Below are 11,297 nucleotides of genomic sequence, written 5' to 3'. Positions count from 1 at the left end.
CATTTACAGAGTCACATGATTGAAATGTAGCAGTACATAAGCATCCTAACTAATCCTAAATAGAACAAGGTGGAAAAGCAGCCTCATCTTATGGTATTTGGTTGCGATAGATTGTCTACCCTACTGACAATTCTTTCTCAACATCCATTTATAGACAGTAGTGCCTTGTGAATATATGATGGGTGTTCCATCTGGCCTACCAGCAAATCGCCAACAATGTCGTGGACTGCCACTGGCCTTGCACCATACCTCTTGTTGCGTGAGCTATCACTTAGGCTTGTAGATGACTTCAGTATTGCAAAAGGTGACAGCAGCTGCTAATTATCTCACAATCTCGTTTGGAGAGGGTACAGCTTTTTATGGACGGCCAAATGACATACCCAGCTGGTATTTCAGCCTCAATGCCTTACTTTTTTCAATGTAAAATGTAATGCATGTATCTGTGATGAATGAAGTCATCTTCAATCTTGCCACTATGCTTTTAGGATTTTGAAAGAAAGACCTTAGGACCACTGGTTGTTTGAGGTGAAAATCCTCTGGATTTTTTTTTTTTTTTTTTAACTTGGCATTTGGTTTGTAAGGCCTCTCTGTCCTTATAAAGCTTCAGACTATGTTCCTGGATGGTAAAGGCCTTCAACTTGCTGCCCGTTCTAGCTGCGGTGAACTCCTAACAGCAGCGTTACCACCTTAGAATTGTATTTGAGAGCCCCACCATCAGATCAACTGGGTCAGGCTTTTGTAAGTTAAAATTGAACTGTATAGCACTCACATTTAAATAGATACTTGCATTCAAGTGGGAATGCCCTAAACAAGCCTCTTAATATTTCCTAGAAAATCCTTCCTGTGAAAAGAGACGCTGTCAATGGGTTGCCAGAGCTTAGATATTGCCAACAGATGAACTCCCACTGAAAGTGGCATGAGCCTTTATTTGTACAGATATAGACAGCTTTAGCAGGCAGCACTGGTTATATTGTGACTGAGTATATCCAGATCCATAGGCAGGTTTCGCACAGAGCGTCACACAATACCTCTTTTTTGTTTGGCCCGATGATGTCTTCATTATGGAAGATGCTCTTACCTGAGTGAGAGTATGTTGAAATTCACCAAAATGTGTATGAGTGGAAATCCGACGTACTGAGAAACCAGGCTGTTAACCTCAGAGATGCTGGGTAGTAGGGGATATGAGTTGTGCTCCAAGCAGGATGTGAAATTCTTCTGACAGGGACAACAGTTCTGCGAACTAATAATGTCCACGTCACGACAGGATGACAAGTATGATATAGAGCGATTTTCCTTTTTCATCTTGTTGGTGGTGCGCAGGATGAGGGCAAATGGCTGTAAAATATGCACAAACGTCCCACACTAATTTCTTAAAAATGCATCCAAGCTCAACGTCAGGTACCAATACCTGCAAGCAGCATTTCTGGTTTATCTGGGTGGAAAGAGGTCCAACTGCAACTTGTCCCAGAGTTGGAACTGCTTTTCCAGTTTCATCGCCTCTCACTTTTATGTCAAGAACTGAGCCTTTTAGTCCCATCACTCCTAAAGCGTGGTCATGTTGAATATCCAGTTTCCGGGGAGCTGGTACTAGTCTGAGAAAACAAAAGGACTTTATCCCTACTGGTTTGTTGATGAAGAACACTGAGTTGGTGCTGAGATGATAAAGGCAAAAATGCCTTCTGGTGTCCGAGCAATTTTTAAAATTTCTTTCCCCGATTTGGTCGAGGCAGTTGCTACGTTGCATCTTTGACCCCCTCTCCACAAGTAAATGTAACCTGCTGAGTCTATCAGGTGGAAAGTCAGATGGGGAAGCTGTTGTAGAAGTAAAGTAGTCATCCAGATCATCATCTGGTGCACCTTCTAGCAATCTTTTTCATCCTCAGTTTCATCATGTTCTGCTGTGTCGGCATCCATTTGCCAAGGAGCTATTCATGAAGACAATGGTGATAATTGATTAAATAATGGAACCAGTGGTTACAGAAGAGGAAGCAGGAGGGTTGAGGGCTGCAGCGATTTGGCTGGAGGTGGTGTGTGTTAGAGAACCTGCTAAATATGCTTGCATCTTGCATCATATTTTTTAAGTATATGATGTGGTCCACAGGGACCTGGAGCCTTTTGGTGGTACGGATGAAAAAGCCCTTCCGGTTCTCTAGGCTCTGGACTGTCCTGAACACCATGGCCAAGGTTGTTCTCATTATCCACACATTTCACATGTAACTAGCTTGAGTACAATCAGGGCTACATAGTACTTCATCTTCAGCCTCATCTCAGGGTCAAAAAGTGTGCATACAGCTTCACCACACTCTGCTTGGTGAAGTGAGTCAAGGAAGCAGCGACCACACTGTTATAAGAGTGATGGCCAACATCTGCTTCAAGGCAGTGTAAGAACCCCTAGTGTGGTCAACTGGGATGTTGTTGAAGGCAACAAGAGGGCCACATTGTTGAGGTAGTAACAGAAAGAAAGTATATGGACAGTGGCAAAGACACTAATGAGGCAGTGGTAGCTAAGTGGCTAAGTGTTGTAGTTGATAAGGAAAGAACCATTGACAGAACTGTGATGTGGAACGAGTAATCTTTGTTGACAGCTTTGCAAACTTACAGAACATTGATGATGTTGCTTGAACCAGTGTCTACCCAAAGAAGGGCTGCGCTGATCACTTTCTCGTAGATACTGTGGCCAATGGCCATCTAGTTGAGAACTCAGCTGCCCTACCACCTCTAGACTCAGAGAGCAGCTTATTAGGTATATCTGCTTTTTTTGAAGACTGACCAGCGGCCCCATGATATTCGATTGGAGGTCCTCAGATCAAGCCACTTTCTGAAGCAACATGTGTGCAAACATCTCTAAATTAGAGCATTTGAGTGCTTTTTTGAGAGCATGGGGAAGGACCCCTCATCGACCTGTTCCCAGAAGATGGGCATCTTTGAATCAGGAAATAACAGCGCTCTCTTTTTTTCCAGGGTCACAGTGAAACTCTACAGCATATTTTGTAGTGCCTAGCCCTGTATTTATGGTACAGAAAGTAAACTCATACGTTCACTGTACAGAGTTTCTTCTGCCCACACGCAGCCTTGGCCATAATAGAGCCTTCTTAAGTGTTTCAGTCATCTTGATAAACTAGTTGCCCTGGCCTAAACAAACCAAACTTGTCATCCGGAGAGGATGCTAGAGCAATGGGTGAGGTGGCTCCCCAGAATTAAAATAAAAAACAACAAGTTAAAAGCCACTTGGCTTGAAGTTACGAGTACAGCTGTAAGGGGACTCCCTTCACACAATTTATACAGCAGAAATCTGTGCTACTGTGGCCTCTAGGGGCGACAGGAGTTCAGAGCACGTTCAATTCATTGGCTACAGATTTGCTGTTTTTCAAAGCAGTGAAAGTGATGTTAAATACACTGTTGTACAGCCTTTGACAGAATAATAATGATATATTATGCTACTTATCCAATCCCAGAAAAGATTGCATGCTCTTGGGAAGCACACCTGACGTTGAGAAGGCTGAGAATGTAACGAGGGAAGGAAAGAAAGCAGACCATATCCTACCTGGATGTGTCAGGAATACCACTACATACTGGACATTTAATCTCGACTACAAACAGCAGTCTTTTGAAAGATCTACAAGTTCTCTCTGTCATGTCACCGAACCTGAGTTTTGGCTAAGAAAAATTTAATGTCTAGGGTCAAATCCACCTTCGCCCAAGTTAATGATTTCAACCAGGACACATATTTAACAAAGTATATGTCTGACTATAGCTGGACTGAACTTGCAATATTTTTCACGTTGTGCAAGCAATGAGCTTGTTAGATTACTCACATGTCAATTAAGATCCACACACTGTCACACCTTTGGCCATAGGTCTTTGGGTATACTCACTTGACAAAGAGGAAAAGGGTGTATACCACACAGAAATATCAGTAAGTGTGGCCTCGGGGCCAAGCTAAGGTGCACAAAATGGATGGCAGCAAAAGAGCCTCCCTGCCTCGCCGACATCGATGACTGCCAGCGCAGTCTAATGCGCTTAACTAATGCCTCTTGTAGTGTAATATCTTGGCTACAAAAATACAATTCTTGTTCCCAAAAGCCAAAAAATAAATCACTGTGTGGAGAAGGAAGTTACTCGCTTAAACTGATAGATGCTATGGGACGCTCCAGCCCACCAAGCAGCATGTACTCAGCGTGGCCACTCCCCTCCAGACAGTGTTTGCCCAATAAGGGACCGATATGACATTGGCTTAAAAACCCCACCAATAAATACGTTTTTTTTTGTTTTTTTTTGCATTGCACAGCGATGGACCCCCGGCCCAGACTCCTTCCCTAAGGTCAGAACTCATCGTCCGAGCTAAGCAGCAGTGTCTTCTCAGTGTCATGAGTGCTGGAGCAGCTTTGGGATCGGGAGATTACATGGCCATGTTCCAGTGTAGCCTGCTGTGTGTACTGTTGGTAGGCTGGAGAGAAGTTGTGAATTGCGTCTTGCACAATGTCATGGGGGTTCATAGTCTCCTTAAGACTGCTTGAGATGCTCTTCATAGGAGCAGCACGTCCTGTGGGGAAAAAGAGATGGAGAGGTATGAGACTCCGTATGCAGAGTAACCAGAAGAACATTCATACACAAACAGACATGGGAGCAGTCACAAAGCGCAAAAGTAACAAAAAATACACCTAGGGTAGGATGTTGGAATGTGGCATTAAGCTTTAGCATAGAGCATCTGAAAGCATTAAACAAGCTATCTAATCGGGTCAGCTTTTCAAATCGGGTTACCTTGGTCTGGCTGCACAAACGCAACAGTTGCTTGGTTTTCCTAATGAACCGAGAATGGTCAACATAGAACATAAGGGAAAGTTTAGTTACTTGTGATTTAAGTTCTGCATCACAGGTACTCAGTGAAGTCATAAACGAACATGCAGAGCACACAATCTTGGGAAAAATATGTAGTCGCCGCTGTGTATTTCTTATTAGCTCAGAGTTTCTGTAAAGAAATGGCTCCCTGTTGCAGTTACCCCCCACTTTTTGCCTGATACTGATGCTGACTTGACTGAGAAGAGTGCTGGGACCCTGCTAACCAGGCCCCAGCACCAGTGTTCCTTCACCTAAAATGTACCATTGTATCCACAATTGGCACACCCTGGCATTCAGATAAGTCCCTTGTAACTGGTACTTCTAGTACCAAGGGCTCTGATGCCAAGGAAGGTCTCTAAGGGCTGCAGCATGTCTTATGCCACCCTAGAGACCCCTCACTCAGCACAGACACACTGCTTACAAGCCTGTGTGTGCTAGTGAGAACAAAATGAGTAAGTCGACATGGCACTCCCCTCAGGGTGCCATGCCAGCCTCTCACTGCCTATGCAGTATAGGTAAGACACCCCTCTAGCAGGCCTTACAGCCCTAAGGCAGGGTGCACTATACCATAGGTGAGGGTACCAGTGCATGAGCACTGTGCCCCTACAGTGTCTAAACAAAACCTTAGACATTGTAAGTGCAGGGTAGCCATAAGAGTATATGGTCTGGGAGTCTGTTTTACACGAACTCCACAACACCATAATGGCTACACTGAAAACTGGGAAGTTTGGTATCAAACTTCTCAGCACAATAAATGCACACTGATGCCAGTGTACATTTTATTGTAAAATACACCCCAGAGGGCACCTTAGAGGTGCCCCCTGAAACTTAACCAACTATCTGTGTAGGCTGACTGGTTCCAGCAGCCTGCCACACTAGAGACATGTTGCTGGCCCCATGGGGAGAGTGCCTTTGTCACTCTGAGGCCAGTAACAAAGCCTGCACTGGGTGGAGATGCTAACACCTCCCCCAGGCAGGAGCTGTAACACCTGGCGGTGAGCCTCAAAGGCTCACCTCCTTTGTCACAGCCCAGCAGGGCACTCCAGCTTAGTGGAGTTGCCCGCCCCCTCCGGCCACGGCCCCCACTTTTGGCGGCAAGGCTGGAGGGAACAAAGAAAGCAACAAGGAGGAGTCACTGGCCAGTCAGGACAGCCCCTAAGGTGTCCTGAGCTGAGGTGACTCTGACTTTTAGAAATCCTCCATCTTGCAGATGGAGGATTCCTCCAATAGGGTTAGGATTGTGACCCCCTCCCCTTGGGAGGAGGCACAAAGAGGGTGTACCCACCCTCAGGGCTAGTAGCCATTGGCTACTAACCCCCCAGACCTAAACACGCCCTTAAATTTAGTATTTAAGGGCTACCCTGAACCCTAGAAAATTAGATTCCTGCAACTACAAGAAGAAGGACTGCCTAGCTGAAAACCCCTGCAGAGGAAGACCAGAAGACGACAACTGCCTTGGCTCCAGAAACTCACCGGCCTGTCTCCTGCCTTCCAAAGATCCTGCTCCAGCGACGCCTTCCAAAGGGACCAGCGACCTCGACATCCTCTGAGGACTGCCCCTGCTTCGAAAAGACAAGAAACTCCCGAGGACAGCGGACCTGCTCCAAGAAAGGCTGCAACTTTGTTTCCAGCAGCCTTGAAAGAACCCTGCAAGCTCCCCGCAAGAAGCGTGAGACTTGCAACACTGCACCCGGCGACCCCGACTCGGCTGGTGGAGATCCAACACCTCAGGAGGGACCCCAGGACTACTCTGATACTGTGAGTACCAAAACCTGTCCCCCCTGAGCCCCCACAGCGCCGCCTGCAGAGGGAATCCCGAGGCTTCCCCTGACCGCGACTCTTTGAATCCTAAGTCCCGACGCCTGGGAGAGACCCTGCACCCGCAGCCCCCAGGACCTGAAGGACCGGACTTTCACTGGAGAAGTGACCCCCAGGAGTCCCTCTCCCTTGCCCAAGTGGAGGTTTCCCCGAGGAACCCCCCCCTTGCCTGCCTGCAGCGCTGAAGAGATCCCGAGATCTCTCATAGACTAACATTGCGAACCCGACGCTTGTTTCTACACTGCACCCGGCCGCCCCCGCGCTGCTGAGGGTGAAATTTCTGTGTGGGCTTGTGTCCCCCCCGGTGCCCTACAAAACCCCCCTGGTCTGCCCTCCGAAGACGCGGGTACTTACCTGCAAGCAGACCGGAACCGGGGCACCCCCTTCTCTCCATTCTAGCCTATGTGTTTTGGGCACCACTTTGAACTCTGCACCTGACCGGCCCTGAGCTGCTGGTGTGGTGACTTTGGGGTTGCTCTGAACCCCCAACGGTGGGCTACTTTGGACCAAGAACTAAGCCCTGTAAGTGTCCTACTTACCTGGTTAACCTAACAAATACTTACCTCCCCTAGGAACGGTGAAAATTGCACTAAGTGTCCACTTTTAAAACAGCTATTTGTCAATAACTTGAAAAGTATACATGCAATTTTTATGATTTAAAGTTCCTAAAGTACTTACCTGCAATACCTTTCGAATGAGATATTACATGTAGAATTTGAACCTGTGGTTCTTAAAATAAACTAAGAAAAGATATTTTTCTATACAAAAACCTATTGGCTGGATTTGTCTCTGAGTGTGTGTACCTCATTTATTGTCTATGTGTATGTACAACAAATGCTTAACACTACTCCTTGGATAAGCCTACTGCTCGACCACACTACCACAAAATAGAGCATTAGTATTATCTCTTTTTACCACTATTTTACCTCTAAGGGGAACCCTTGGACTCTGTGCATGCTATTCCTTACTTTGAAATAGCACATACAGAGCCAACTTCCTACATTGGTGGATCAGCGGTGGGGTACAAGACTTTGCATTTGCTGGACTACTCAGCCAATACCTGATCACACGACAAATTCCAAAATTGTCATTAGAAATTGATTTTTGCAATTTGAAAAGTTTTCTAAATTTTTAAAAGACCTGCTAGGGCCTTGTGTTAGATCCTGTTTAGCATTTCTTTTAGAGTTTAAAAGTTTGTAAAAGTTTGAATTAGATTCTAGAACCAGTTTTAGATTCCTAAAAAGTATTCCAACTTTTAGAAGCAAAATGTCTAGCACAGATGTGACTGTGGTGGAACTCGACACCACACCTTACCTCCATCTTAAGATGAGGGAGCTAAGGTCACTCTGTAAAATAAAGAAAATAACAATGGGCCCCAAACCTACCAAAATACAGCTCCAGGAGCTTTTGGCAGAGTTTGAAAAGGCCAACCCCTCTGAGGGTGGCAACTCAGAGGAAGAGGATAGTGACTTGGAGGAAAATTCCCCCCTACCAGTCCTATCTAGGGAGAACAGGGTCTCTCAAACCCTGACTCCAAAAATAATAGTCAGAGATGCTGGTTCCCTCACAGGAGAGACCAACACCTCTGAAATCACTGAGGATAACTCCAGTGAAGAGGACATCCAGTTAGCCAGGATGGCCAAAAGATTGGCTTTGGAAAGACAGATCCTAGCCATAGAGAGGGAAAGACAAGAGATGGGCCTAGGACCCATCAATGGTGGCAGCAACTTAAATAGGGTCAGAGATTCTCCTGACATCCTAAAAATCCCCAAAGGGATTGTAACAAAATATGAAGATGGTGAGGACATCACCAAATGGTTCACAGCTTTTGAGAGGGCTTGTGTAACCAGAAAAGTAAACAGATCTCACTGGGGTGCTCTCCTTTGGGAAATGTTCACTGGAAAGTGTAGGGATAGACTCCTCACACTCTCTGGAAAAGATGCAGAATCTTATGACCTCATGAAGGGTACCCTGATTGAGGGCTTTGGATTCTCCACTGAGGAGTATAGAATTAGATTCAGGGGGGCTCAAAAATCCTCGAGCCAGACCTGGGTTGATTTTGTAGACTACGCAGTAAAAACACTAGATGGTTGGTTAACTGGAAATTAAGTGTGTGACTATGTTGGGCTTTATAATTTGTTTATGAAAGAACACATTTTAAGTAACTGCTTCAATGAAAAGTTGCATCAGTATCTGGTAGACCTAGGTCCAATTTCTCCCCAAGAATTGGGAAAGAAGGCAGACCACTGGGTCAAGACTAGGGTAACCAAAACTTCCACTGGGGGTGACCAAAAGAAAGGGGTTACAAAAACTCCCCAGGAGAAAGTGGGTGACACTAGAAACAAAGAAAAAGAGTCCTCTGTAGGCCCCCAAAAACCAGAACAGGTGGGTGGGCCCCAAGACACAACCCAAAACAAAGGTGGGTACCAGGGTAAGAACTGGGATGCCACTAAGGCATGGTGCCACAACTGTAAACAGTCTGGGCACCACACCAAGGACACTTCTTGTCCCAAAAACAAACCCCAGAACAAAATTCCAGGGGTAACCAGTGTAGCCATGGGAGATGACTCCTCAGATGAGGAGGTCTTCATAGCCTTCAACTGGAAACAGGGCCCAACAGGTGAGTTGGAGATTCCAGAGGGAAGTAGACACTTCCACCACCTACTGGTGAATGGAATCCCAACCACTGCCCTGAGAGACACTTGTGCCAGTCACACTATTGTGCATGACAGGCTGGTGCTCTCAAACCAGTACATCCCAGGTGAGACTGCCAGGGTAAGAGTTAGCCTAGACAGGGTCACTAAGAGGCCTGTGGCTTTAGTGCCCATAGAAGTGGGTGGCACTCTTAGCTGGAGAAGGGTAGTAGTCAGTACAGACCTCCCCCTTGATTGTCTCCTTGGAAATGACTACCCAGAGGTTAGTCAGAGCCCAAGAGAGGAACTGGTCCAGTGCCAGTCCTCTCCCAAGGATTCTGGAAGTCCTGCCTCTGCAGTAAATGCAAGCAGGCCCCAGAAGAAGAAGAAAAGAAAACAGAGTAGGAAGGGTGGACAACCTTTAGCCAAGGTTACAGCAAGCCAAGGAGATTCTGCTCCAGTAGGGGAGAACTCCAAAAATGGCCCTGATAAAGTCCAACCTGACCCACAAGAAGTCCTGGCTAGTCAGGCAACTGTTAAACCTGAGTGGGTGGCTCCTCAGCTAACAGAAGAAAGAGTGGAAGAAGGGTGTTTACTACAAGATGTGGTAACCCCCCACTCTAATACAGCAGACAGGCAACCTGAACCCAAAGAGGCCTGTAACTTAGCCCCTTCCCTTTTAGGTGAAGAGCTAAAGGTGTGGTTCTGGGCACTGACAGCTGTCAGTGGCCTCTGCTGGGTGTTAGCCTTTATGGCTGCACTATCCTTAGCATGGTGGTCTGACCCCATGCCAAATAGCAAGTTAGGCCCCCTGACCCTATTGGTCATGGTGGGGTTACTCCAGCTCTGGGTAACCTCTCTGGGTAAGCTAGGGGTAACCCTGGCCAAGATAAAGTTAGCAGAGGTGGATACCTCTAAGACCAAAATAGAAAGAATGGGTGGAGACATTGAAGAGGCAGACAAGAGGCAATTCAGACTAGGTCCTATCACTGTGGAAGTAGGTCAGTTCCCCAAAGGGAATGACCTGAACAGAAGGATGTAAGGCAGAGTAGGCCCTGCAACTAACCAGCCTATTTCTCCTACTCTTCCTCGCCTGACAGACTAGGAAGACTCTCCCAGCTTGGGCTGAGTCTCCTGGCCTGTGGGCTGGGGGGGGCTTGTGTAAAGAAATGGCTCCCTGTTGCAGTTACCCCCCACTTTTTGCCTGATACTGATGCTGACTTGACTGAGAAGAGTGCTGGGACCCTGCTAACCAGGCCCCAGCACCAGTGTTCCTTCACCTAAAATGTACCATTGTATCCACAATTGGCACACCCTGGCATTCAGATAAGTCCCTTGTAACTGGTACTTCTAGTACCAAGGGCTCTGATGCCAAGGAAGGTCTCTAAGGGCTGCAGCATGTCTTATGCCACCCTAGAGACCCCTCACTCAGCACAGACACACTGCTTACAAGCCTGTGTGTGCTAGTGAGAACAAAATGAGTAAGTCGACATGGCACTCCCCTCAGGGTGCCATGCCAGCCTCTCACTGCCTATGCAGTATAGGTAAGACACCCCTCTAGCAGGCCTTACAGCCCTAAGGCAGGGTGCACTATACCATAGGTGAGGGTACCAGTGCATGAGCACTGTGCCCCTACAGTGTCTAAACAAAACCTTAGACATTGTAAGTGCAGGGTAGCCATAAGAGTATATGGTCTGGGAGTCTGTTTTACACGAACTCCACAACACCATAATGGCTACACTGAAAACTGGGAAGTTTGGTATCAAACTTCTCAGCACAATAAATGCACACTGATGCCAGTGTACATTTTATTGTAAAATACACCCCAGAGGGCACCTTAGAGGTGCCCCCTGAAACTTAACCAACTATCTGTGTAGGCTGACTGGTTCCAGCAGCCTGCCACACTAGAGACATGTTGCTGGCCCCATGGGGAGAGTGCCTTTGTCACTCTGAGGCCAGTAACAAAGCCTGCACTGGGTGGAGATGCTAACACCTCCCCCAGGCAGG

At 46.8% G+C, this 11,297-nt stretch overlaps 1 protein-coding gene across 2 annotated transcripts in view; it reads right to left on the bottom strand.

Moving 5' to 3' along the window:
* Positions 1-559: 559 nt before the first annotated feature.
* The window catches only part of TMEM184B (transmembrane protein 184B), a 405,031-nt gene continuing 394,293 nt past the window's right edge, over positions 560-11,297 (bottom strand). For both annotated transcript variants that reach the window (XM_069231330.1, XM_069231331.1), the window contains one exon: positions 560-4,543. In XM_069231330.1, coding sequence (XP_069087431.1) covers positions 4,323-4,543 — 221 coding nt within the window. In that variant the 3' untranslated portion in view covers positions 560-4,322. The remainder of the gene's footprint in view (positions 4,544-11,297) is intronic.

This window comes from Pleurodeles waltl, chromosome 4_2 (genome assembly GCF_031143425.1).
Source record: "Pleurodeles waltl isolate 20211129_DDA chromosome 4_2, aPleWal1.hap1.20221129, whole genome shotgun sequence".
In the NCBI taxonomy this organism is placed as follows: domain Eukaryota; kingdom Metazoa; phylum Chordata; class Amphibia; order Caudata; family Salamandridae; genus Pleurodeles; species Pleurodeles waltl.
The sequence above is the reverse complement of the archived record's forward strand: the minus strand, read 5'-3'. Positions and strand labels throughout refer to the sequence as shown.